Below are 27,481 nucleotides of genomic sequence, written 5' to 3' on the forward strand. Positions count from 1 at the left end.
TGTAGATTCCATTTCCGACTCTAACTTTTAGTAATGTGTATTCAAATTTACTGTCGATGTGATCAGTATAATTTGTAATCAAGTTATGATTCTAGATATTATCGAATATTGTTGCATATTTAGTTCGAATCCATCCAAACTATTTAATTCGAATCCATCCGAACTTCTTTTTATTGCTAAGAAAAGACTTCAACTAGTTCGCTAAGAAGTCCATGTCACATCAGACCCCAATTTGTCCAACTTTCAATGAAAGAGCGTGGATCACCGACTACTTAACCCTCAATTAAAACGTCAAATAATGTATTAAAACTAGGATTAAGAATAATTAATTTGTTGGGAAATTTTGTAGTCCTTTTTTTCTCCTCGTTCCCAAAATTACCCTCCACCTTAATCGAGATCTGTGCTCTTCCCCTTTCCCCTCTTTCCCCGTCTCCGCCCTCCATATTTATTCACAAAACACACACCAAATCCACACACAAAAGCTTTTTTCTGGCTAAGTCCGAGTCCGGTGAGGTGGAAAGAATTGGAGGAATGGTGTTGAGGAGATGGGACCTCGTCGTTTTGGGGTTGCTGCTGTCAACGGTGGCAACAGTGGTGAAATCGGATGCATCGGATCACACATACAAACCTAAAGATCAAGTCCCTCTTTACGCCAATAAAGTTGGCCCTTTTCAAAACCCCAGGTTGACGTTTCATCAAACACTTCAATTCATTATCTATCACTTGGATTGTTGGACAATTGATAGCCCATTGCTTTGTTTTCTGTAAATTTAGCAACATTCGCGGTAAAAAGGTTGATTTTTTTGGTATTTATTTCTTTTGGTTGATAATTTTCGTTTATGTGTTCTCACTGGAGCTGGTGTGAATTGTGCTTCTTTGATTGAATCGTTGTACAATTTTTAGTAGTTTTGGTCAATTCAGTTGAGCCCTTTTCCTTCGTATTCAATCTTTGAGGGTGGGGTTACGGGGAGGGTAAGGTAGTGTGGGTGATTGAGATTTATGTGATAAGGAGACCAGTGAACGGGAAAGTAAGGATTTTAAGATAAAATTAAGGATTTCCATTACGGGAGCATTACAAACACAATATGCTGTAGCTAGATATGCCTGATAGCTGTTAGGAAATTAGAAAATAATGCAGATTAGCTTCGCTGAGTATTTTCTTGGAGTACTCGTTGACCTCGGTGCTTGTTAAATTGGAAGAGTCAACGGTTTAAGCAATTTGAATGTGGTCAAGTTTTAAAGAGAGAGAGTTTTTAAAGAATGCTTGAGTTTCTAGCTGGATAAATGGATTTAAGAATTCTGTTTGTTTTGGCTTTGTGGTGCTATTTTGAGTTTTGGTCAAATTGGGTTACAATTTTATTGTCTGTGCATGCACAATAATGCTGCTAACATTGACGTTTTTTTTTTGTTCCTGATTCCAGTGAAACATACCGCTTTTTTGATCTCCCATTCTGTTTACCAGGTTGAGATTTTACTGCTTTATTCTTCCATTCCAAATTATTTGTCTGGTCAGATTTTAATTTGAAGTTACTGGTGAAATGTGGCTGGCAGCTCATGTAAAAGAGAAAAAGGAAGCTCTTGGTGAAGTGTTGAATGGAGATCGTTTAGTCAGTGCTCCTTATAAACTCGAATTTTTAGTTGACAAAGACTCAGAATTGGTTTGTAAAAAGCAGTTGACTATGGATGAAGTTGCACAATTTCGAAAGGCAGTTGCAAAAGATTACTACTTTGAAATGTACTATGATGACTTGCCTGTCTGGGGCTTCTTGGGAAGAGTTGAGAAAGATGGAAAATCTGATCCCGGCGAGCACAAGTATTACCTTTTTAAGCACCTGCATTTTGATATTTCCTACAATAAGGACCACGTGATTGAGATCGGTGCACGAACTGAGCGAAATGATCCAAATGCTCAAGTAGATATCACTGAAGATAAAGGAGTTGATGTAGACTTCACATATTCAGTGAAATGGAGAGACACAGATATTCCTTTTGAAAAGAGGATGGATAAATATTCACATTCTTCATCATTACCACATCATTTGGAAATTCATTGGTTCTCCATTATTAACTCCTGTGTGACAGTACTCCTTCTTACGGGTTTTCTTGCCACTATTTTAATGCGAGTGCTTAAGAATGACTTTGTCAAGTGAGTCACATCTCTTATTAGCCATTCTCTGTATTTGCACCCTGTCTCCCTTCTTTTTTGGTGATTTGGTCCTCCTTGTAACGTTCAATGTGTGGTTCTATGTTTTAAAGGTATGCTAATGATGAGGACACAGCTGACGACCAAGAAGAGACTGGGTGGAAATATATCCATGGTGATGTTTTTAGGTATCCAAAGTACAAATCTTTGTTTGCTGCAGCCCTTGGTTGTGGCAGCCAGTTATTCATCCTGTGAGTGTGCTCCTGACCTGGGCTTATTGTACTTTGTCTTGAACTAGCAGGATTGGTATCTTTCATTTTTCTCCAGATTGTTAATACAGCTTTGGTCATTCTTCCTTTTAAACAGGGTGGTCTTTATCTTTATTCTTGCTATTGTTGGTGTATTTTATCCATACAACCGTGGAGCACTCTTCACTGCACTTGTTGTCATATATGCTCTTACTTCTGGAATTGCTGGCTACACAGCAGCTTCTTTCTATGGCCAACTAGAAGGGAAAAATTGGGTATGCTTTGCAGAAAACTTATTTGTTTTATTTCATGGATCTACTGGCATGAATTTCTTTGGCAATCCTTTTTGGTTTACTGGTACTCCTCCTGGTTGTTGAACTGAAATAAAACTCAGAAGTGAAATTCCCTCTTCCCTTCTATTTCAAACGTGGCTTTCTAAGTTCTCCAAACTTATATGTTTCTTTAAAAGTTTTACTCTTGGATAATCATTTGGTGAAGAAAATTTATGGAGAAGAAAAAATCCTACTTTGGAGTTGTCTCTTATTTTCTTGATCTCTGTAATTTTTATTGTTTTACACTGTAAATGTGCTAATGTAATCTACTTCTGGCTGTTCTGATGTTCTATTTCTTCTTTTGACAGGTGAGAAATCTACTATTGACAGGGGCCCTGTTTTGCGGACCATTGTTCCTGAATTTCTGCTTTCTTAACACTGTTGCTATTGCATACAGGGCTACTGCTGCATTGCCATTTGGTACAATTGTTGTCATCTTTCTTATCTGGGCCCTTGTGACATCACCTTTGTTAGTCTTGGGTGGGATTGCCGGAAAGAATAGCAAGGCAGAATTCCAAGCTCCTTGTCGTACCACAAAGTACCCCAGAGAGATTCCCCCATTGCCATGGTACCGCAGTACACTACCTCAGATGGCAATGGCAGGGTTTTTGCCTTTCAGTGCAATTTACATTGAGCTTTACTATATATTTGCAAGTGTGTGGGGTCACAGGATTTATACTATCTACAGCATCCTATTTATTGTCTTCATTATTCTTCTAATTGTCACTGCTTTCATCACTGTGGCATTGACATACTTTCAGCTTGCCGCTGAAGACCATGAATGGTGGTGGAGGTATGTAATCATTATTCTGGATTCCATGTTGCTCTTATTAACTGGCTGCCTTATAAAGAAATTTTAAAACTTTTTTGACTCTTTCTTGGAATTTTTGGAACACAATGTACACGTTATGCTTGTTACACATAAATGACGACGAAAACAAGTAGGTTTTTTTTAGGGCTAGTATAAGGGAAAGTGATGGCCTAGTTCTAAAGCACTAATATATGCTTGTTTGCTTGCTTCCTCTAGGTCTTTCCTCTGTGGTGGATCAACTGGATTATTCATCTATGGGTACTGCTTGTATTACTATTATGCTCGTTCTGATATGTCAGGCTTCATGCAGACTTCATTCTTCTTCGGTTACATGGCTTGCGTATGCTATGGTTTCTTTCTTATGCTCGGGACCGTAGGCTTCCGTGCAGCACTGTTCTTTGTCCGTCATATATACCGCTCAATCAAGTGCGAGTAGCAAGTGACTGGACAAAGGTGGCTTCTTTGCTCTAATTCTTGATTAATATCAGCAGTCATGGATCGAGAAAAGAATGTGTAGGACAAGAGTAGTGAAGCAGAGCCTGTATTATCTTACAGAAGTGATGTAGAAACCATGGTCACATTTTGCATTTACGGTTCAACAAGTAATATCAATGTGCTAGTTTTGCAGTTCATGTCATTCCTTCCATCTTTGAAGATATCAAAGCTATGCTTTTGTTCATGTTCTTTGTGGTAAAAGTACGGCATTTTTTCAGTGTTGGTACCTGATACTGTTTTTGTTTTTTGTTGTTTTTTTTGGGGGGGGGGGGGGGGGAAGGGGGTGGCACAACATCAACAGAATCAGAGCCACTCTTGTTCTAAGTGTTCGAAAGCAACCACAAAACTGACAAAAGAATAGGGAATCCCATCCCGTTTGACAAGAACTCAAGTACTGAACTAACTACGAAGTCTTCTAACCTACGGCAAGCATGCGACCGAAGCCGTGTTGCTGGGGGTACTGGGTTACATTAGTCTGTTAGGAAATAGGAAATGACCATCTTCCTCTTACAATTGTGATGACTGCGTGGCATTTCGGTTGTTTGTTCGAGTATAAATATATGCAAAGCAATAACGTTGGATCAACCGGTCATGTCAACTTTCAAATGCTTCTACCTGACCTGACTTCTCCCACACCTTTTCATATGAACGATCTAACTGCTAACTCACCTATATCAGGTTGTTTAGCATAGTCATTATGTGACAATGACGCTTTTATTTCACGCACCCAGACTATAGGCTCTAGACAAGTAAAAGTAACTGTGGGAACACAACTATCACCTTCCCATTTGATGTACTACCAAGTGCTAAAGTTTCTAGTACTAATAAAATTCAGACTCCCTCTGCTGGCCTTAGCCATGAAAAGTTTCTTCTGAAAACTCATTCCTCGTTTGCCATTTCCTTTGTAAATCTTTGCCTGTTTTGCAATTATCGATCTCCTTTTGGACCTCGCAATCTTGTCTCGTGCAAAGAATGTTTAAAAGAGAATCCTAGATATGATATGATCGTAACATTTTGCAGTCTTTCAGACTCTCTTTAACTTTGAGATGTTGAACTCCCATTGTTGTGCGACAGTTTCGAGACGCGGTCCACTGGTCTTTGGTAGTTGGTACCGATTTCCTTTGTTCTTCTAAGAATTGAGATGTTGTTACTCCCATTTGTTTCCTTTCTTTATTGTTTCGAAATGCCAAGAAGAATTCGATTTACCTGATGGTTGATCGACCATACTTGGATTTGGGATCTCGTGAGAAAAGTAGCATAAAATCATTCACAAGTGCATCCTCAAAATAATCATTCATAACAATTGAAAAGGTTAGATCATACCTAAACTATCATATAAATTCACACGCCAATAATTGTTATCTTATATTATAGGGATAATTTCAAAAACCTCCCCCGAAGTTTTTCATAATATCACTCAGCTTCCCTGAGGTTTTTAAAATCTCACTTACCTCTTTTGAATCGACATTTCTTGTAACATTTTAACCCCATTGGAGGAAATACAAGAAAGATAAAACTTTTGTTCCAATACTACCCTTATGTTATCCTACTTATGAAATTTATAACAACAATACAAAAATAAGATAAAGTTAAATTTTTATAAGGTATAAATTTTTTAACGTAAACTATTTATTTTAGTTATATTGGAACAAAAGCAAATTTTACACCTTGAAAATTTGACACATATGAAGAGATTATTTTAGTTTTCAATACAACTTAAATTATACCATGAATTAAAACATATTTCTCTAAAAAATATCTTGACTTTCTTAATTTTAATTGTGCATGAAATTTTTTAAGGTGTTAATTACTCTTTAAAATCCTCTGAAGTGGTTGATCTTAATCAGATTTTAATTTATCTACATCATTTGCTATCCCACCATGACCCCAATGTAAAGAAATATAGACCATTATTAGCTAGCAAATTTTTTTAATTTAGATTTTTTGTTTTTAAAATTTTATTTCGTTTTGATCTAAAATATCTCTGAAACTATTTCTTTTTTCATTTCTATTTCCTTTTTCTTTAACAACCAAAAGTAGAAGTTCTAAAAGAAAAGGTCGATGTTCTGAACTTTGAATTTCATCACTAGATTGCGATAACCAAACCATTAGCTGCACGTGTTAGATCTTCTGTCTTAATCCCTTGTGATGAAAATTTTTTTTTTTCCAAAAAAAAAAAGGAAGAATTGACCAAACGTACCAGAACACCGAAAAAGAAAAAGGAAAAAATAGAAATAACCATAAACAAAAGAAGACACGATGTCGTTTTCACTCATTCATCGTCTGTTGGTTTGTCAAATTCGTAGATTTGCGCGTGGGTGAAAAATTTTCAATTGTTTCGTACCTTCCTACACCACTCCAGCAGACCAGTATTAAGAAGAGCAGTCTGGAAATCTGCTCTCTAAACTCTCTCTCTCTCTCTCTCTCCTCCTCTCGGGGCTTATTGAGATCTGCTTCTCTCTCTCTCTCTCTCCCCTCTTATTCCAACGACCGAATTGACGCCGACGATGGGGAGGAGTTGCCGGAATCTTTACTCCGTTCTAATTTTAGCGGTTATACTTCTTAGCGCTACGGAAGTGAGGTCAGATGCGTCAGATCACAAATACAAAGTCTCAGATCAGGTTCCTCTTTACGCTAACAAGGTCGGACCTTTCCATAATCCTAGGTAATCTTCTTCAGGTCTTTTCCACTTTTAGTGATTTTTTCTGCTGTCGTAAGTTAAACGTTTGATGTTATTTGTTGAATGGCTGCCGTAAAATTATGGCTAATTGTTCCAACTATAGTATTTTAGAGTTTAAATTTTGTTTGGATTGAGTATTCTTCGTCCTTTCTGAGATTTTGGAGTTTTTGATGCTTAGAAATGCTGCATGGATGTGTCGGTGGATCGCGTGTTTCAAGTTTTATGTCAGTGGGATTCCAGTTGGTTGGATCTAGAGTTAAAAGCTGCATCTTGTTTGTCTAATTACAGTATTGGCAGTTGTGTGGGAGATTTTTGTTTGCTAATTGCGCTAATTTTTTTTAAGCTGAAGTAATAGCTTGGAGATTGTGAGAATGTTAATTGTTGCTGGTGCTTGAATTAGTTTTGTTGCCTATACTGCTGAACTAAAGAAAAGTTTGCATTTTGATGGTGTGAAAGGGGAGATTCGGGAAGAAAATTAGCTCCTTTTTGTTTCTGTTTTTAAACGTTGATTGGAAGCTCTGCAAGAATGAGGGAAAAGTGACAAGTATTTGATATAATAATAAATGAATCATCTTAAGTTGTGAAGAGTACGAAAAGTATCAAGTTGTGGCTAAAAGAAATATGGTGAGAAGTACAATACACGTATGATCTAGCACTTGATACAAGTATTCCCTACACTTTAGCTAGTTATCAGGAATTATGTGAGAATTTATTGCATCTGTATCAATGTTTCTTTGCAGTTGGTAAATATGTTTGTAAGCCATGGAAGCAGAACGTATGCTTCCCCAAGAAATAAGTTGAGAGGAATTAACTTACTAGATCATGAAAAGAAACTTTGTCTAATGCAATTATCCTGATACTTAAATGTGACAGACGCATTATAACACTTGCAACTGAGTGTATAGGACAGTCAAAAAGAATAGTGATTTGCATATTGCTCCTTGGGGATTTGGTCAGTTAACAAGAAGAAGATGCTCTTTTGGTCTCTGTCTTGATCAATGATCGTATACTTGCAAGAGATGGAGTTGGTTTCTGTTAATAAAATTGGTTGTTAGTGGGGTATCCAAGTAATTTTTTTTGGTTTTAAAATTGCAAGCTGGCAATGTGTTGACATAAAATGGCTCTTTTAATAATTGTTTAAGATGTATTTGATGCCACCTTTTGGACTTGTGGATAGCCCAGAACTTCCATTGTGCTTGCAAGGCTTCTGTTAGCTACAAGTCCTATATAGCGAATGATTTTGGAATGGAGGGTTATGTTGGTAATTGATATTGTGGAGCTGCTAAGTAAAGGGCCTATTTGCAACCTGTTCTTGTCAATTGAAAGTAAAGTAGTTCTTGATAATATTATCTATGAGAATCCCTGTTGAATAGCTAAGTTGCGACTTTGAGAAGACTTTCAGTCAACATCTTCCATCTATAAAAGACTTCTCTAGTGACACCCTTCTCTCAATTTATGAGCTTGCAAAATTCAGTATGAAATTATGTGTATATATTCTGTTTATTTTACTTAAGTTTCATTACTGACTTTAAACTCTTTCCCCCCCTGTATGTTGTAGTGAAACCTACCGGTATTTCGATCTTCCATTCTGTTTACCAGGTATCAAGATGATCGCTTTTATTCTTCTTCCATTAGTTGTTTATCTTTTTTCCTTAGTCAAGGCTTGATTCTTGATGTATAATGTTTGCAGCTCAGGTGAAAGAGAAAAGGGAAGCACTTGGTGAAGTTTTGAATGGTGATCGTTTAGTTGTTGCTCCATATAATCTGGAATTTTTGCACGATAAAGAGTCTGAAGTTGTTTGCAAAAAGAAGTTGTCAAAGGAAGAAGTTGCTCAATTTCGAAATGCTGTCTCAAAAGACTACTACTTTGAGATGTACTATGATGACTTGCCTTTGTGGGGTTTCTTGGGGAAGGTTGAAAAGACTGGCAAAACTGATCCAAGCGAGTACAAGTATTACTTATTTAAGAATATCCATTTTGAAATCTTATACAAAAAGGATCGTGTTATTGAGATCAATGCACGAACTGACCCTGGTTCTATAGTGGATATAACTGATGATAAGGAAGTGGATGTGGAATTCATGTACTCCGTCAAATGGAAGGAAACCACTACCCCTTTTGAAAAGAGGATGGAGAAATATTCTCATTCATCTTCCTTACCACATCACTTGGAAATTCATTGGTTCTCAATTATCAATTCATGTGTCACAGTTCTCCTCTTAACTGGTTTTCTGGCCACAATTTTGATGCGAGTCCTTAAGAATGATTTTGTTAAGTAAGTACATCTTATTATTTGTGACCCATTCATGTTATACAAATTCATTCGTGCTGCTTGACTGTCTTTTACTGTTTGTCCTGATGGATAAATGCTCTGTAATAATATTTGGTGTTTATTGAAAGATACGAGCACGATGAGGAGACGGCTGATGACCAAGAAGAAACTGGGTGGAAGTATATTCATGGTGATGTCTTCAGATTCCCTAAATACAAATCCTTGCTTGCTGCTTCCCTTGGATCTGGTTCTCAGCTATTTACCCTGTAAGTTAGTCTTTGGAGTTTTGTCTCATAGTATTATGCAACTCAAGCAAGTTTCTTTTAACTCCGTGGTGCCAGAAGGTGGTGAAGTTAATTGTGCACTTTTCCATTTCAGAACAATCTTTATATTTATTCTTGCTCTTGTTGGTGTATTTTACCCTTATAACCGAGGAGCTCTCTTCACTGCATTGGTGGTCATATATGCACTTACTTCTGGAATTGCTGGCTATACTGCAGCCTCTTTCTATTGCCAGCTTGAGGGAACCAATTGGGTATGTAACTCATACTTTTGGCTAGTATAAGAATTGTTTTGTGATCTTTTTAGTTTAGAATTGTATCACTGTAATTTCATCATCATCATCATCATCTTCTTCTTCTTGTTCCTCTTTTTTTGGGTTTTTGGGTATGCATGTTAATTTGGGGAGACTTGTGTATTGTATGTCTTGGAAGCATGATGTAGCTCTTCCCTGGTTTGGAACTTGCGAACATTTTTGCACATCCAATTTTGCAGTCCTTCAATTTGGAAACTTATTACTTTTCAGTAAATGGTCCATAAGAATTCTCTCGGGGATGGAGCTTTAAAATGTTAGGGTACATATGGAAGTGTTTCCTCTGTTTTTGTGCTTGGATCCATAAATTTCTAACTTTTGAAGAAGATGAGAACTATGCTGCAATTGCATCTTTGTGTTTTTGAAAGTGTCATTATTTTCACACTAAATAACTGGATCGCATGTTATAACGGACAAAACATCTCCATCAGTTATTTCTCTTTTTCTTCCAAGCTGTTGCACACAATCAATGTGGTGGTAAGAATTTGCATCACTCATAGAAGCTATGACTAATTATTCTCATTTTCTTTTCCCCCTTCTACAGGTTAGAAACTTGTTGTTGACTGGAGGCCTGTTTTGTGGACCGCTGTTTTTAACATTTTGCTTCCTCAACACTGTTGCTATTGCTTACAGTGCCACTGCAGCACTTCCATTTGGTACTATTGTGGTCATATTTCTCATATGGGCCCTTGTCACATCACCTTTGCTAGTCTTAGGTGGGATTGCAGGAAAGAATAGCAAGGCAGAGTTTCAAGCTCCATGTCGTACGACAAAATACCCAAGAGAGATCCCACCATTGCCTTGGTACCGTGGAACTCTACCTCAGATGGCAATGGCAGGTTTCTTGCCTTTCAGTGCCATATACATTGAGCTCTACTACATATTTGCTAGTGTTTGGGGTCACAGGATTTACACCATCTACAGCATCTTATTCATAGTCTTCATTATTCTCCTGATTGTCACTGCATTCATCACTGTGGCTCTTACATATTTTCAACTTGCTGCTGAAGACCATGAATGGTGGTGGAGGTATGTTTTCCGACTTAAATCTTTATTGACTAAATTTGCAATACTTGTTTTTAGTTGATTAAAGTTTGTTTCTCATGATGTTTTCTGGCAATGGATGTCTAAATCAAGGGCTCCTTGTCACACCAGATAGTTTAAAGTATATGGTTGATTGTCTAAATCATGTGTGAAGTACCGCATGATGTTTTCTGATAGTTCTATTTGATATGAATAATAGTTTCCGGCAAGTCCAACATATGGTAGCCTAGCCAGGAGGATGCCAATTTTTCTTGATTTCACTTTTTTGGATATCTCAATTTTGAATTTGACTTACAACATATATCTAATTAAGTTCATTTTGAAATTGGTAATGCATTTCATGATGATCTATTAGATTATTAAAGTAAGTTATAAAGCTTCGAGGCTTGCTAGAAAAATGATTCATAGATTGATCAAAGCGGACCAAAGTAATCAATTGATTTCTCTATATATGAAGTTGTTTTGTGCTGTAGAAGGGATAGAAAATTTTAGTGTGCATAAAGACACAGTTTAATCATTTTAATTGGTATTGACAATGAGTGATGACTATGATTAAGGTGTCTGGTCCTAGAGAAAAAGAGAGAGAGAACGACAAACTTTAATACCATCATATTATAGTAATGTTCGGTGAATTGGTAAAAGATATGTGAAATTGCAGTTAGACTTTTGTTTATTGGCTTGCGGAAGCATATCTGTGAAGGTTCTGTCTAACATCAATTAAGGCTAAGTAATGAGTAACTTTTACTTTCGTGGTTTCGTGTTCTCATCCCAAGCTATTTGGATTCTGTTGCCTTCAGATCTTTTCTTTGCGGTGGCTCAACTGGGTTGTTCATCTATGGATACTGCCTCTATTACTATTATGCGCGATCAGACATGTCTGGCTTCATGCAAACGTCATTTTTCTTTGGTTACATGGCTTGCGTTTGCTATGCCTTCTTTCTCATGCTGGGGACCGTTGGTTTCCGTGCGGCATTGTTCTTTGTCCGCCACATATATCGCTCAATCAAGTGTGAATAAGATGTTGGGTGATCAATCGTCCATATTCACTAGGTATGTTTTCCTCTGTAGAAAATTTGTTGGGTTTCTGTAAAATGTGAGAATATGTTGTTGGAAGACTCTGACGAGTAGAAGCGGGAATGCGATGCCATGTCCTCTCAGGTCTTTGTCAAAGGCAAACTGTTGAGTGCAGCTGAGTGGTCACACATTGCATGATTTTCCAGCTGGATTAGATACAATTTGGGTAACCATTGAAATAGGAGAAATATTTTAGGAGAAAGCCAGAGTGAGTCAAGAGGCAGCAGCCAGGGTTATGCGGAAGCAGACTGAGGTTATTTTGTTGACAACTAAATAATTGGTGTCTAAAGTATAAATTAGGTTTTTTTTTGGGTCTCCTTTTCTTTTTTTATTGAATTTTATGTACCAATAGAAACTGTAGTGTGTGAAACAATGATAATTGCATGCCGCCTCAATTTTGCATCTAAGAGTTGTTCAATTCTTTTGAACCCCCACCAGAAAAGGGCATTGCTTTCGCTGATTCTGTACGTCGTGCGTCCATACATAGCTCGCTACTTTCTTACCTTCGTTTTCACTCTTACTGCCTTTTGACACAAAATCTCCGGATTCATGTTTCCTGCTTCTTCTGTGATTATCAACTCTTCTAACTTTAGTAACAAAGCAAATCAGGAGTTCTAAGCGGCCCTCAAATTAAAGACACCTTGTTTGTGCCACACACACACTATATACATATATACATATATATATATATGTATACGGTGGGGTTGGTGACCCGGTTTTACTGAAGCCGGAAAGTTAATTAGGAATTCGGTCTTGGGGGTCTTGTTGTTTAGCTATTGAATGGAAGAACCATTTGTTTGACGAGACGAGACTTTAGTTAATGGCGCAAGCAAGTTGTCTGAAAAGCATACAATTATCCTCAAATAAACGTACGCGCCATTGATAACTTGAACTTGCATCAAGGAAAGAAGCTGATAAAAGTGATGAAGTCCTTATTATTGTTCGTTTTATTTTTTTGGGTCACATTGGAATTTTTTGCTATTCTGAAGTCAACTAACATTTGATTTTTAAGAGACAAAGTCTTTGTTATGAATAATTATTTTAATTGTTTGAAGACAAATAACGTCCCAAGCTTAAATTCAATGTAGTAGCGGGGAAATGAATATATGATCCGAAGTAATAAGCAAATATCGAAAAACATAATTACAAAAAGTATCAAAAACTAGACCCCTGTAATTTTATATGCAGCTCAAAAAGAACAAACAGAATGAATGGAAAAAGAGAACTCACAATCCACCTGAAATGCTCCCATTGAAGATCTCAATGGTATCTCCTTGAACGACATGGTGCCATCTAAATGATCGATCATCATCCATCACATTTTGTTTGTAAATGAAGAAATATCCTTCTTGTGGAAGATTCAAATCCAGGTTGTGGTTTAACTTTTGAAGCTCGTTTCTGAGTTGTCCAACATTATCAGAAGGGCTCACTTCCACAGGGATCTTCCTCGTTCCGCACTTTGTCAAGACCATAATCTTCATCTTCTTCGATCCACTGGAATTCCCCACCGACGATCCTGATGAAGTCGTAGACGATGATGGCCTAATACTAACATCAATTTCTGAGTGATCAAAAAGCTCACATTCAACTAGACTTCGATGATCTTGCAATTCAACACCGCCTGCTCCTGCATGAATGATTAACCTGCCAACCGGAATGCCTTCCATCTCATGAATCTTCTCTTTCAGCCTTCTGATACTGTCATTGACGTCCATCTCCACCGCAACACCAAGTTTGGACGCTGGCATCTTGACGAGAAGCTGGATTTTCTTGGAGGAGGGCGACAATGAAAACTCGTGTTCCAATTTAACAACATTGTTAGTAGCACAAGTATTATTAGTATTAAGTTTTTCGGGATCAGAAGCCACAACAAGTTGAATGCAAGAGCGATCAAGGATTTCTGAGGAGTGGACATTGAGTTCATCATTGAGAACGTCGCCATTGAAGATTAAGGATTGTTTAGAAATGGGGATTCCTTGGTGCTTTTGGATCTTCTCTTTGATCTCAAGCACGGTATCAAAATAACCTATTTCAATGGAGAATGACCTGCCTCTTGTGGGTTGAAAGATCAAATCCATTTTTAGTTGTTGTCAATGATAATAGATAGAAGGGAGTAGTACGTTATAATATCAAGTGAGTGTGCTGTAACAGTATCCGATATTTGCCTAACCGTTATTAGATATGGATATCTATATTCAACTTTGTTGGGCTGTAGTCAAAGGCAAATGCCCCTGTGACCTCCTTTTTTTTTCTTTTTCTTTTTTTTTTTCAAATACAAAAAAGTGTGTGTGTGGGAGTGGGTTTAACCCCGATTATCAATTATCACGGCGGATAGGACTCCGTTCACAAATAACTTACAAGGAATCGTCCATCAATGTCGTTCTCCCATCAATCAACCGTGCAATCACTCGTGCAATCCGATGAACGCAGTCCTTGCATCAGATCGGCAGTGCGATTGAAACCTCTAATATCTGATGAACACAATCCTCGTATTGACTCCAACTTCTGATGTCCCGTCCCATGAAATTCTGATGTTGCGCAGTTCTTTAGTTTGGCGGCGGTTATTTGGCTTTATATTCTAAATACATGGCCATAATGCTATTGTTTGTTTCAATCTTTTTCATTGATACGTACCCTTTAAAACTTCAAATTGTTTTTTTTCTAGAATTTCAATAAATCCAAAGATAAACCGCTGGATACAAAAGTATGTTCTGATTCATAGACTGATAAAAGGAACATATGACGTGAACCCAAAAAAGGAAAAAAATATTCAATGGATACAATTCGTATTTGGAAATCAAGATTTAACATGAAAATCTTGTGCAGTGCACATGATAATCCAATTTTAAGCATTAATATAATACCGGCTGAAGATTTAGTTACTCTAAAGAGTAGTCAATAATTGACACAAAAAAAAAAAAGATTGCTTGAACACTAGCTATGTTTTTTTTTTTTTTTTTTTTTGTACATATGGTGCAAATTAAGAGAAAATGTGATTTAGTTTGATCTTGAAAATTTATCAAATAAATCATATTGGCATGGTGATTTTATTTTAAATTTTTATTATATATTTTTGCAAATCTTAGCAACTGTACACTGTAGCAATAATAATTCTTTTGCACAATTGCATTTAGAATTAATTTTCTATACACTGACGGTGTGTAAATTCACCGTTGGATACACGACAACTAATTTGAATTTAAAATCTAAATTTTAGATATGTGTCATACATCCAATCATGATATTATATACATTGTACATAACATTAATTCTTAGATTTATGCCGCATTTGTTAGTAGATGTCATAAAATCTTAAATGGTTTCCATATTAACATGTTAACCAGCAGTGCATGTAAGATAGACTTCAATTAAATTTAATTCACCATTTAACTGCACCAAAAATGTTCTCAATTACTTTTGTGCTTGACAATACATTTAGCATAAGCGTAGAGGTATATCGTGTTCATCAAAATTAGAAACTCAATTTAATCACTAGCACTCGAAGGAGCAAAGTGACTGGAGAAAATTAAAGAAAAGAAAAGTAGTATTTACTCTATATGCTAGATGGATAATTTTTTATGAGGTGTACAATATTGTTCATCTTATGACTTGCTTTTCAATGATTTATAAAGTCCCTTTCTGCTTTATTATACCAGAAAAACTTTGTCTGTTAGGTTAAGGATGTCGTACTTAAATTATTTTAGACGAGAGAATATGAAACTTTCTTTTTTCTTTTGTCAAAGGGCAGGATGAAAAAGAGTTCCTAAGGTTCAAAATTAAAATGTTTCAATCATGGATACCTTTTTTTTTATTTATTTAATGAGATGTACGATCTTGTTCATCTTTTCACTTGCTCTTTAACGATTCATATAAGTCCCTTTCTGAATTAGTATATGAGAGAATACCTGTCATGTGAAATTCAGGGTTTTATACTTAAATAATTTCAGATGAAAGAACATGAAATCTTTTTCTCATTTTTTTTTGTCTTGTTAAAGAAAAGAAAGATAAAGAATACCTGAGGTTCAAAGTAAAAATGCTTAGGAAAATTTAGGGAAAAGATAATTTGATAAGTTTTGTGCAATTTAAACTTGGAAAGAGCCCCTAAATCTGCATAATCTTTTATCTATTAAAGTTATAATAGTTTTTGTTGGAAAGTGTTAACATAGAGGCGAAAGTTGTCTCTTACCAAAGTTAAGGAGCATTTAGCTATTAGCATTCGAAAGTGTTTTTGCTCCATTGACCAAAACTATAATGGACGCATCAAAGCCGCTTCCTGGCTACTAACATAAATCAGGGGAAACTTCAGATTTTTGCTATTACTTTTAGGGCCTTTTTATTTACCCATTAAACTTCAGTTCTCTTACTTCAGATTTCAGTATCCTCAATTTTCAACTTGCATTTAGGCCCAATAGACTTTCTACCCTTGCAAAGAAGCATGACAGCAAGTCCTAGTCAGTTAATTCCAGATTGTAGCAGGCAACAAACCTGAGATTATAAATCACCTAACAAAGGTGAATCAACCATTTGGTTGTTTCTTCTCATCACAAGACCGATAAACATGCAAACCACACACGAAGAAAAAAATATAGTCGTCAAAGGGCTTGACGATTGATCACTCTGATCAGTCTTCAGTTCTTTGAAATAAATTGAGCAATGAAACTTCGCTAGAACAGAATAAACCATTCAACAATTCTAATATACATGCAGTCCTTCCCCACTGCATATTCATGAAAGGCAATGGCATAACTGATATTGTGTAGTCTAGTCTGGAAATATCAGATTGAATGTCATCAAGAAGGGTGAGAAAAACTAGAGGAAAGAGATAGAAGCTTCATCAAAGGAAGAGAGCCAATCTGGTACAAGTCGATCCATGAAGCTAATACGCTGGCAAAGAAAACAGTGCTCGCACTACCTCCAAGTAGAACCACCAAGTCTAATAACCTCCTCAGTGCCACTATCCCTATTAGGCCCCCTGTCCTTGCCCGTGTCCTCCTTTTGATTGCCCAAATCGCCATATATATCTTTAAGTTTCGCCAGATTGCTGGATGCAGTAGTCTTCTCCCTGTTCCCATCTCGAGGTGAACTACGATGATCACCATGCATACTATGCTCGTACATGCTTTGACTTCTGCTTCTGCTCCTGCTCCTGCTCCTACGGGAACTACCTTCACTATAATGTCGGCTGCCATCATGGCTCCTCCTCTCATAATCCCTTCCACTTTCCCGGGACCGTCGATCATAGTCATACCTTCGTTCTCTATCTCTGTCTCTGTCCCGCTCCCTATCCCGATATTGTTCCCTGTCCCGGTCCCTCTCTCTGTCTCGGTTCCTGTCCCTGTCCCTGCCACGATCCCTATCTATATAATCCCGGTCAGACAACTCACGGCTTTGGCTTTGACGACCACTGGGGGAACGTCTTGAATCATCGTCTCTATCATATGATGGTGTTGGTATGGTGCGTCGGACAGGAGATGAATCTCTAGTTGATGCACGATGTGGAGCACGCTGACCAAAAGAGACGGAGAGAGCAGCCTTAACAGATGGTGGCCGACGGGCAGTTTCATCAGATCCACGTGTTGATTCCCCAGTGGTACCACAATGCTTGGTTGGAAGCTTCAGTTTTTCGAGATTGGATACAACAGAGCGCAGCACAGGAACAGGGATGCGAGGAAAAAGAGTATCAAAATAGTACTGCAATTAAAAGTTGTCCGATTAAGTACTTGCATTTAAAGTCAAATTCAACAAATGCAACACTATATTATGCTTTCAACTCAAACAATTCAGCACTACTGTAGCAGTGATTCTCACAAACATTTAGTCCAAGAAGGGATTTGTGCAAGCAACCTGTAGCATAATTATCTAGGAAGTGAAAGGGTTAAGAATTCCTCTGGTCAGAATCAAGCTCAAATAAACAGAAGTATATTGCTTGAACCTTCAAAATCAAGTACATGAGTATGCTCATCAGCCTCATTTTCAAGTCCTCCAGACCTGCCTAACTACAGTATTTACATTAATCATAGTTAAATCTTCTTTCAGAATTTTGAAAACATTGCAACAAATTAAAGAAGAAAGTAGGGTAATAGCAATGCGTCACACTAACATTCATGGCCTCTAGCTCAGAAAAAATGAACTTTAGACAACTCTTCCAATCTGCCTGAAGAGGCTAAGCATAAAAGCATTTAGACGGTAAGATAATCACAGTTGCAATCCAAGGACATCAGAAAAGAATGGTATGGCACCTGACCTGTCCAAGAAGCAAGTCCCTAATATAAACACCCATTGTAGTCATGCGACCATTGGATCCAGGAGCAAATTCCTGAAAAAGGAAACAAACTATAAAACAACACGAACATAAAACACCCAAAAAACCTCAACACGAAAGGAGGTAGTAGACATATAAGCACTAGATATCTACCAAAAGAACAATTACATCATACAGCATTAAAAGCTTGTATAAGACATTTGAGATTCGTTTCACAAGATATCTACTGTAAGTTTTAGAAGAATCTTAAATTATTAAACCACATATTTATTCAAGTTGCAAAAGGTAAAATCAACTTATCCCAAAAAAGAAGCCCAAAAGATAAAAATCAACAGCTGCATGACCACCTAATAAAAGAAGACCACCTAAGCAGCAAAGAAAGAGTTACACTTGCACCCAGCAAAATCTGTAATAGCACATTGAAGATGTGGACAACAACCAACACATGAACAAGAAACATGCGCGCGCTCTGCAAGAAGACCTTGCACATCACATTGAGCACGAAAATGAGGGGACACCATAGGGAGAGTGCAAGATGCATTAACCAATTACAAGTTCAAAATATTCACAAGTCAAAAACACATGAAAAAGGTATTTGACTGAATTTAAAGGATTAGTCCCTTTGATTCCATTATGTGTCTTCAAGAGAGAAGAGGGGAAAGAAGAATGGCGAAAGGGGTGGTGAAAGATGAACCTCACTCCAAAACAAATAAGCAAGGCCCTTGATGACTAGCTATCATTGGTTTTCTTCTTCCAAAAAAAATTTTCAGAACATTTCTAACTAACGTTCACAAATCATAAGCTACAGAAGTTCAAAAATTGCATCTACTGCAAAAATTAGAGATGTTAAATTCCCCCAAGAGGGAAACAAGTCAATTGGGACTTCAAATCATGTAACCAAAGTCAAGCCAAAGTGTCAGAAGTCAGAAATGCACCTGGTGCATACCTCATCATCCTTGATAAATGGTTCATACCAGTTCCATAGAGTCTTTGGATCAGCATAATATCTTAGGTAAAGGAACCCAACCTGCAAAAGCAATAACTTGCATTAGTTTACCTGACTAATATCATAGATAGGAATGCAAATATATCTCAAATATCAGTGATAACTCAAAACAAAATTAAAATACATGTCAACATGATATGCGATTTTCATAATGTAAGAAAGCTAGGAAAACCATTTTGTGATCTAATCTGCACCCTCCAGTTAATGCAGCAAAATAAATTGCTACCCTCCAGCCCTTAGCTAATTTGTACTTCATCACAAAATATTTGTTACCATTGAAAGCGAAACAAATTTTCTCTAGTATAATACTCTGTATATCTACTGAAATAAGAAACAACTAAAGAGATAGGAGAAAAAAATCAGAAAAAATAAAAAATGTGAAGGTGGATTTGGTAGCAAAGAGCCAAAAGCAATCATGTCTTCAAGCTATTTCATGCTGGAACTATTACCACTTTCTATTCTCATATTTGCTGCCAAGCATCATCAAGCATTGGAGAGACCCAAAAAGAACCTGGCTGTCTCACACTGATGTAGCAAAAACACCAACATTACATGAAAATTAGGTCAATTTCCAATTGATCAATTCTGTGATGCCATCTAATTGAGCTGAGTATTACAGAGGGAAACAGAAAAAGACAAGATGCTGCTTCCATGCTTCTGTATTTCAACATCATTCACAAAATGCCAAAATATCATGGAAAATTACAAAGAAAGAGAAAACATTGAACAGACAACTTTTCAACAAAAAGATTCCATCATTGTGAAAGAAGTATACTTACTTAGCCAACAATTTCCCCCAAGCTATTCCTTAAATGACCTAGGCAATATTAGTTACTACGAGAGCTAGCAAATCCACCATTAGCACCACATGATATACTATGAAAATATACTTGTCAATAGGATAGATGTTAACCAACTCCAAAACTTCCATGTTCAACACATACAGTTCCCCTAAGGTAGTGGCAAAAAATTAGTTCACTTAAAAACAACATCTTCTCAACCAAAGTAATGCACAGCAACAAGAGCAATCAATACAGGTTGAGAACCAATACTTACAGCTCTGATATAAGGAGAGTCTGGGTGCTTCAAGAGACCGTGCATTTGCTTGACAGTGAGCTTCATAGTAAAAAATTTATATAGAAGGCAGAATGCTGTAGAAGGACCACGACAATTGCCAGTCATCCATGGCTCCACATGATCAACTTGATTGTAGATCTCATCTATCACTTCATGGTAAGTTTTTAATCTCAAAAGGTCTCTGAAGTAATCAGAAGAAAGAATATTCATGCAAAGGACTTTCTCCAACAATTGATCAATTGGCCTGCCAGAGGTCTGTATCTCCGCCATATATATATAATTTTATCAATTCCAGCCTATGAATAAATTAATTGAAAATTTGTTACTCAGCAGGCAATCATACATAAATGTCCGCATAATGAGAAAAGAAAGGCTCATTGCTAAAGCAAAAGAAACAAAACACTAATGAAATAGTGAAACCATTAAGCTACTTCATGAACTTTGAGATAGCAAAGGAGAAGACAAGAAGTTTAATTAAAATAATTCAAAATAAGAAGTGAGTGAGGATTTATTACACACAAAGTATCACAAATTAGACTATTACGCAGAACCTTTTAGTTTTAAACATCACATTAATAGGAGAAATATATGAAGATGATTTCTTTCATATTCTCTTTTCCTCTTCTTCTGTCCTTCACCAACTCCAAGATCCAATTTGGACCTAGACTATCCACTCAAGTCCAAAAGAACCCATAAATGCAACTAAAGAACAGCTCCAAAATCACACCTCTGCCAGAGCTCTCAAATTTAGATTCAAAGACAAGAAAATTTTCCAAAGTTGTTCGAAATACCACAGAAGAAAAACAAATATCCCCTCCCATAGACGCCCTGTAATATTACGTTTGGCAAAGGGACTAAAACAGACTAAACTTCAAATGACGAAAACAAAAAGCTGAAGATTGATCCCAGAAGTCGAGCTAATCCGAAAACTTCCATCTGCACAGCTCAAATTCCAACCCCGACAGCACAATTTCCAGCTACTTCAAACAATATGGAAGCTCGAGAAAAAAAATTTACAGAAGATATGATAAATTTAATTGAAAAACAAATTCAAGCATATAACACGGTTCCCCCGAAGACCCAGACTTAAAAATCAATCCTTTTCATTAAAGATCCAATTCATAACCCAAAAATTCGTCCTAAAATTCCTCAAACAGCTAAACAAAGAAACCCTAAAATTATAGGTGAAAAACGCATACCTCCTACAAGATAGGGAGACGAAGAATGAAATTGCTCAAGAAATCAAGGGTTTTATTACGCATTATTCAACGATATTAAATGAAAAGTTGCTAATAGCCTACCACGGCACGGTGGGAGGAGGCTGAAGGAGCGGCGGTGGCGGTGGTGGTGGCGGTGGGAGTGAGATTTTGGGGCTCCGACTCCGAGCGATAATTGCTTACCCTTTTTAGGGCATAGCCTTGATGGCGTTTAATTCAGGGCCTTTTACTTTTATTTGTAAGTTGCACTAAAAGCGTGCCCGTCCACGTGCTTTCTCGAAAGCGTGTTTGGCCTGGAGTCGAGATTTTTTTTACATTTAGCCCCAAAAGGAAAGATGGTATGATTTACAATACACGACTAAACTCCCTATGTGTCCCACTTTGTCCCCATGTTCTTTGAATTGCAACATTCGAGTTTTTTTTTTTTTTTTTTTTATGAGTTTGATAAAGGGTTAATCACATTTTATCCCCTTAAAGAATACCACATTTCTCAGTTTATCCCCTAACCTTTAATTTTGCTCACTTAACCCCCTTTAGGACAAAATTGCCCTTGCATTATTTTGACTTTTCATTTACCTTATTTTCCTTTCTTTTATTTCTTTTTCTCTTTCTTCTTTATTTAATTCTTTCTCTTTCCCACAAAAATCTTCACCTTAATGATTGAAATTAAAAAAGAGGAATTGCAGAGATCTATCTTCTCCTTAAATGATTAAAAAAAATATTCAAATCACTTTCCTAAAATACAATTTTTTTAGCCTTTCAATTCTTTTAATTTTGGGTTTTCCTCTTTCCTTTCTAGTTTCTCATTTTATTCTCAAGAAAATATCATAAGATGAAATTGTTTTCCTTTCTTTTATTTCTTTTTCTCTTTCTTCTCTCTTTCATCCTTCCCAATAGAAATTCCATTTCAATGAAAATTTTTGTTTTGAGTTTGTAATTGCATATTTCTGGGTGAAGATTTAAAAGGCATCAAAAACTAATTTTGATTTTTTGTATGATGCCACGTGTCACAAATTTCAATTGATGATTATTAATCAGGTCACAATTTCATCTTAAGATATTTTCTTGGGAATAAAATGAGAAACTAGAAAGGAAAGAGGAAAACCCAAAATTAAAAGAATTGAAAAGCTAAAAAAATTGTATTTTAGGAAAGTGATTTGAATATTTTTTTAATCATTTAAGGAGAGGATAGATCTCTGCAATTCCTCTTTTTTAATTTCAATCATTAATGTGAAGATTTTTGTGGGAAAGAGGAAGAATTAAATAAAGAAGAAAGAGAAAAAGAAATAAAAGAAAGGAAAACAAGGTAAATGAAAAGTCTAAATAATGCAAGGGCAATTTTGTCCTAAAGGGGGTTAAGTGAGCAAAATTAAAGGTTAGGGGGTAAACTGAGAAATGGGGTATTCTTTAAGGGGATAAAATGTGATTAACCCTTTGATAAATTACATTCATCATATTTCTGTCATTCTGCTTTGGAAGCAAGAAATTGCCAACCATGGAAATCAGTCCAACTTTCAAAATTCTTTAATTTCATGATCTGGTTGTTTGGGTAGTAATCATACAAGATTTTTTTTTTCTTAATTTTACATTTTTGTTTTATTTCTTGGTTTCAAACACCAATTACACGACCACTTCTGATCATTTTCACAACGTAAAGATAGATAGAATTGTGTGAAAGAAAGTGTTTAAATTTCTAATTGATGTAAATAAAGTCCTCTGGCTCTAGTGCAATGTTGTTCCATTATTCAACAAACTCTGCAAATCCCACAATTTCTGTGAACTATGTTTTGTACATCAATCCGCGAAATAAGAGTCTATATAAACAGCCTACAAAAAGTTACTGAAGCGAATCAAAACCACCCAAATTCAGTAGCTTAAGTTGTTGCAGGAGCTGATCTCAGTTACTTATTGTGTTAAAAATTGGGAAGTTCATTCTGCAAGAGATGCAGCTCGTAGCGGAACACTAGCCACTCACTAGCTTCAGCCTTGGCTCCTTTGGAATTGTCAATGGCCTTGTTGATCTGAACATTTTCCAATAGTGCAGAAATGTCAAAAAAAAAAAGGCTGTGAGGTTATCTTCATGCATTGTCTGGAAGAATAGTTTTAAGGTATCCATCCTTACAATCATAGTCAAATGTTCAGTTAATCTCAGTGGTGAATATTTATAGTTCCAGATAAGACATTAAATTGAAAGAAAAGGAGAACAATCTTCCTGTAACAAGTACTATATATATATACACACACACACACACCTTTGTGGGAAGAAAGGCCTATCAAAGTAAGGCATCAACTGAGCTCTAGGAATCATCTCTTTTCTAAGCAACTTCACCTCTTCCTCCTCGATCATCTGTCTCAATACTCACCGTTTGTATTAGTTCTCCATAATCATTCAATTTAACAAAACCCAAATCACCATTGGTTATCCAAGGAGATGATTCATTACCTTCTGCAACTTCTCTAGTTGTCTCTTCTGTCGCTCTTCTATGTATATCTTGGTCGCAACCTGCATTTATTTCCATTCATGAAGAGGGATTCAAATGGAAAGATATGTCACCCTAAAAACGGAAAAAAGCAAGAGAAATTGAAAAATATAATTATCTTGCATCTCACCGAGTAGTTGAATAATGCACGTTTCACAGCTCTTTCCTTGGTGTGGAGTTTGAAATCCTGTGGCGTAGTGTTTTCTTTTGTAACCTGCAGAGACCACATGTTAGTTCTTGAATCAATCGTTCATGTTCTATTCCTTCCTTCCTTCCTTCCTTCCAAACAATAATTTCCAAGAATGAGATGTACATTTGTATCTTAAGAAATGTAAACATGTATATGTGTACCTTATTCTTGTCAACTTGGCGCTCTTTGAGCTCATCTCTTGGCTGAAATCATTGACATGAAGATTGTGTCTAATTAGGCAATGATAGAAATCAAGTGGGGTCATTGAAATATTACCAACAAAAGTTGGTGAATTAGGTGGAATGATGTCAACAATGATTGCTTCGCCATCCATCTATCTCCATTTTGTGAATGCTCAATTTTTGTCGATAACTTCACTTCTGTCCAATTTTACTAATGTATTGTAGTCTTTTTCTTGAAGAACATTTGCTTTGCAGTGTTTAAAATAGCTCTATTGACAATTTCTTCCTTCCTTTTTCTTTTTTGGGTAGAAATTGACAATTTATTCTACTACTATTGTTTAAGCTATTTTGCCGCTAGGACATGCAGGAGCTACTCTCTTTTGCCATCCGGTAACTATAAAGTGGAGAAAATTAAATAGAAGTTAGGATTCTTGATTTTTTTTATTCCAGGTATAAAAGGTACTCATCAGCAAATGAATGCTACTCCTAGAAAAGTTGTTTCATAAATTGAACAAAAACCACTAAAAAGCCAAAGTTAAACTTTTTTTTTTTATTTTCTTTGTGGGTTGAGCAAAGTTTTCGTTAGCAAAAGTGACTATTTACTGTGCAAATAAATTCGACTAGAGAACAGGCAATAGCAGCTTGCAAAATCCTTGAAGTCCCACCCCAGAATTGTTCCTCAGGGCCTGCAAGGGTGATATGTGTCTCACCACTCCTTTGCCAGTAGATGAAACAGGAGACTGTGATCTGCTTTTCACGAACTTAAACAATTTGAGGGGAAAAAAAAAGGAATTAGACACATGACAAAACAAAATAGCTAGTTAGAAAAACGTTCTACCAAAAGAGAACAGCAAAAAGTAGTAGTCATAATTAAAGAATCTACCTTTTGCGCATTTTTGCTGTTGGGGCTATCCATTTTGAGTTGCTATGATCGACTGAATCAGCAAACTCGGTTTATATAAAGCACAACCATGATGATCATCAGGAGTGGAGTTTGGAGATTTGTATCTTTCTGCAACAATTGCTTGCTGTTGATCCATCAGTAAAATGCATGATCTATTGTACCAAACTTTCTGATTAAACCTCCCTCTCAAATTTGACATCACACACTTTTTTGTTTGTAATTGTGTCTTCAACCTCCACATTTTGGATTCATTTTATAATAGGATGATCATAACTACCACGTAAAGCTTGAAGAACCATTGGCTTCAACTCTTTTCAGCGCTCCATGCATAGGCTTAAGATTTAAGTTAGTCAGGGACAAATAAAATCAAAGGCCTTTCAGATTGGGTGACAAGTCACTCAATTGCTTGCATGTTTCTTCGAGCTTCATTTTGCTGAAGCTAGTGCAGTTCTGGGCTTAATGCATTTTCCAGCTAATTGGAATCCAAATGAGCTTCTTAATTAATTGGGATTTGGCATGTGTGCTTATTAAGCGTATAAATTCAACTAAAATGAATTAGCTCCAAAATCCAACTGTGTGGGAACGAAAGAATGCAGACAAGGTCCCCAGGATAACAGCTTGGATTTGTAGCTTAATGAAGTATGAAGATTTTAACATAGATATTTCCATTTCAAAATTTAGCTTTCGTTGCTTGATTTTATCTGTCGACATGGAATAGATGGAGATATACAGTCCTTCTACAATGATCAAGGATTTTGTTTATCCTTCATCGGTAATTTAACTCAAAGGAAATTGTTTGATCCTTAGAAATCTTTAATGCAAGAGCTGAACGAGCTCTGTATATGTTTGATAATAAGGATCAAACATCTTCCTTGATTAATTAGAGCACCAAAATCAAATAAACACGTACAAGAATGTTAAATTATGACATAGATAGAAGTAATGCACGTTAATTAGTAGTATTGTTTTGTCATAGATTGTAAACACCTAGAGGGTCTCTTCACATTCTCACAAACTTATAATACCCTTTGTGAAGCATCCTCAAAATGATTCTCCCATAGGCCTGCCTGCAGCATCTTGGTTAATCCTGGCTATTTCTATTTAAGTACGAAGATTCTCTTAATTAAACTAGGCAAAATCAGCTTCCTTGTTCCTGAATTCGACTGATATCATCATCATCCCTCGAGTCCATATACTAGCTTCCTGGTCACTAGCATTGAATAATTACATAAATACACCCCCTTAAGTGCACTCAATTGATTTGATAATGCATCAAGGAATGGGGAATGATGACGAGGATTATGACAATTAAGCAACTAAGCTCAATTTAACCACCATGGAATGTGAGAATCAAGCTTTGTTAGCCGATGCCGAACCGCCATTACAGCCGGAGGGAGTAAATCTAGAGGTCATTAAAAATTGTAAGACCACACACAACACAGTTCAATTACGTAAATCAGAAGAAGATTATGGAAAGATGCTCCAGAAATTGGTCATTTAACATCGCTTTCCTTCAATAGCAAATTGAGGGATTAAGATTTTTAACGACCTGTTAATAAGCAGGGGGAACAGTTCATTATCAAGTATTCGTTGTTTAATCTGTTATGTTGTGTAACCAAGGTGGAAGGTAACACTTTGGTTTCTGGTCGGTTATTGGCTTCTTATCAGTCGTGATAATAAACCATAGGCCTGTCATATACCAGTTAGGTCAATATCTCAAAATCAAACTGTAGTTCAATTTGCTTATATTTCAAGTTATTCAGCATGAATAAACTAAATCGATCCGAGCAAATTCAGGCACGACTAGTTTATTCGAAAGTTCAAATTCTGCTGTCTTTATGGGTTTTTTTTTTTTTTGGAGAAAAATAAGGAATTGTGAAATTAACACAACAGCTAATTTGTTAAAAATGACAAATAAGATTAACGTAACAACTCCTCGAGGTTACAATCAAGCCATCCTGGGTGCGATAAATACTGGCATAATAAACGAATCTGCAAGATGTTGACTTAAGAGATGTATAAATAAATCGGGTGAAGCAAATTAGGCCAATCAACATATATTTTTTCTCCGTGTCCAAGCTAAAATTAGTCGAATAAAGGCTGAAATTTTTCTTAGATAATTCTCAATCTTTAAATGGCTTCAGATCAAGCCCAAATCTGTGCAAGTATTTGTACTTGACTTCATAACTAATTAGGCTCTGCTTTCTCAACAAGCAAAAAAAGCTTTCGCTGCTTCCATTTTCAGCAATTATTACTGTTCAAACAGACCACATGTCGCTTGTTCTCTGGCAAAATTATGCAATCTCCAATGGATAAGGCTGAGTGGATGGTCCGAAACTGGAAGATTTACCAAATGAACATGGCTTCCTTACATCCCGGTACTTATAGGAATTGTTAGAGATAGCAAGCATGCTCCATAGAATTTCTCACATGGAGGTCGTGGATTGGAATTTATTGTAGATTAAGAAGCA

General features: G+C 36.4%; 5 protein-coding genes across 10 annotated transcripts; 2 read left to right on the top strand and 3 right to left on the bottom strand.

Annotated features, from left to right (window-relative positions):
* The first annotated feature begins 340 nt into the window (after nucleotides 1–340).
* Nucleotides 341–4,213, top strand: LOC113701592 (transmembrane 9 superfamily member 3-like). The gene is made up of 7 exons (XM_027222324.2): nucleotides 341–683; nucleotides 1,422–1,462; nucleotides 1,552–2,146; nucleotides 2,257–2,394; nucleotides 2,510–2,666; nucleotides 3,032–3,516; nucleotides 3,751–4,213. Exons 1-7 carry the CDS (start codon nucleotides 532–534, stop codon nucleotides 3,968–3,970), a joined length of 1,788 nt encoding a protein of 595 aa, XP_027078125.2. The 5' UTR covers nucleotides 341–531; the 3' UTR covers nucleotides 3,971–4,213.
* Nucleotides 4,214–6,389: 2,176 nt separating this feature from the next.
* On the top strand, nucleotides 6,390–12,099 carry LOC113701461 (transmembrane 9 superfamily member 3). The gene is made up of 8 exons (XM_027222133.2): nucleotides 6,390–6,694; nucleotides 8,268–8,308; nucleotides 8,400–8,985; nucleotides 9,111–9,248; nucleotides 9,361–9,517; nucleotides 10,119–10,603; nucleotides 11,416–11,668; nucleotides 11,777–12,099. Exons 1-7 carry the CDS (start codon nucleotides 6,537–6,539, stop codon nucleotides 11,633–11,635), a joined length of 1,785 nt encoding a protein of 594 aa, XP_027077934.2. The 5' UTR covers nucleotides 6,390–6,536; the 3' UTR covers nucleotides 11,636–11,668; nucleotides 11,777–12,099.
* Nucleotides 12,100–12,842: 743 nt separating this feature from the next.
* LOC113701500 (ubiquitin domain-containing protein 7SL RNA1-like) lies at nucleotides 12,843–13,770 on the bottom strand. The gene has a single exon (XM_027222200.2). The coding sequence runs from the start codon at nucleotides 13,768–13,770 to the stop codon at nucleotides 12,919–12,921; it is 852 nt and encodes a 283-aa protein (XP_027078001.1). The 3' UTR covers nucleotides 12,843–12,918.
* A 2,508-nt stretch (nucleotides 13,771–16,278) lies between these two features.
* Nucleotides 16,279–21,487, bottom strand: LOC113702157 (pre-mRNA splicing factor SR-like 1). 6 transcript variants are annotated; one of them, XM_027223184.2, is made up of 5 exons: nucleotides 21,339–21,487; nucleotides 20,017–20,333; nucleotides 18,901–18,981; nucleotides 17,937–18,008; nucleotides 16,279–17,383 (listed from the first exon to the last, which is right to left on the bottom strand). In XM_027223184.2, exons 2-5 carry the CDS (start codon nucleotides 20,305–20,307, stop codon nucleotides 16,601–16,603), a joined length of 1,227 nt encoding a protein of 408 aa, XP_027078985.1. In that variant the 5' UTR covers nucleotides 20,308–20,333; nucleotides 21,339–21,487; the 3' UTR covers nucleotides 16,279–16,600. The 6 variants fall into 6 exon arrangements, with proteins under 6 accessions (XP_027078985.1, XP_027078986.1, XP_027078987.1 ...); XM_027223186.2 differs by having other exon boundaries at nucleotides 17,080–17,383; nucleotides 17,932–18,008; XM_027223187.2 differs by having other exon boundaries at nucleotides 17,151–17,383; nucleotides 18,890–18,981.
* A 1,470-nt stretch (nucleotides 21,488–22,957) lies between these two features.
* Nucleotides 22,958–25,071, bottom strand: LOC113702379 (microtubule-destabilizing protein 60-like). Its single transcript, XM_027223563.2, has 7 exons — nucleotides 24,990–25,071; nucleotides 24,772–24,867; nucleotides 24,086–24,127; nucleotides 23,865–23,948; nucleotides 23,698–23,757; nucleotides 23,507–23,601; nucleotides 22,958–23,275 (listed from the first exon to the last, which is right to left on the bottom strand). The coding sequence occupies exons 1-7, from the start codon at nucleotides 25,020–25,022 to the stop codon at nucleotides 23,218–23,220; spliced, it is 468 nt and encodes a 155-aa protein (XP_027079364.1). The 5' UTR covers nucleotides 25,023–25,071; the 3' UTR covers nucleotides 22,958–23,217.
* Nucleotides 25,072–27,481: the final 2,410 nt, after the last annotated feature.

Source organism: Coffea arabica, chromosome 7e (assembly GCF_036785885.1).
Source record: "Coffea arabica cultivar ET-39 chromosome 7e, Coffea Arabica ET-39 HiFi, whole genome shotgun sequence".
In the NCBI taxonomy this organism is placed as follows: domain Eukaryota; kingdom Viridiplantae; phylum Streptophyta; class Magnoliopsida; order Gentianales; family Rubiaceae; genus Coffea; species Coffea arabica.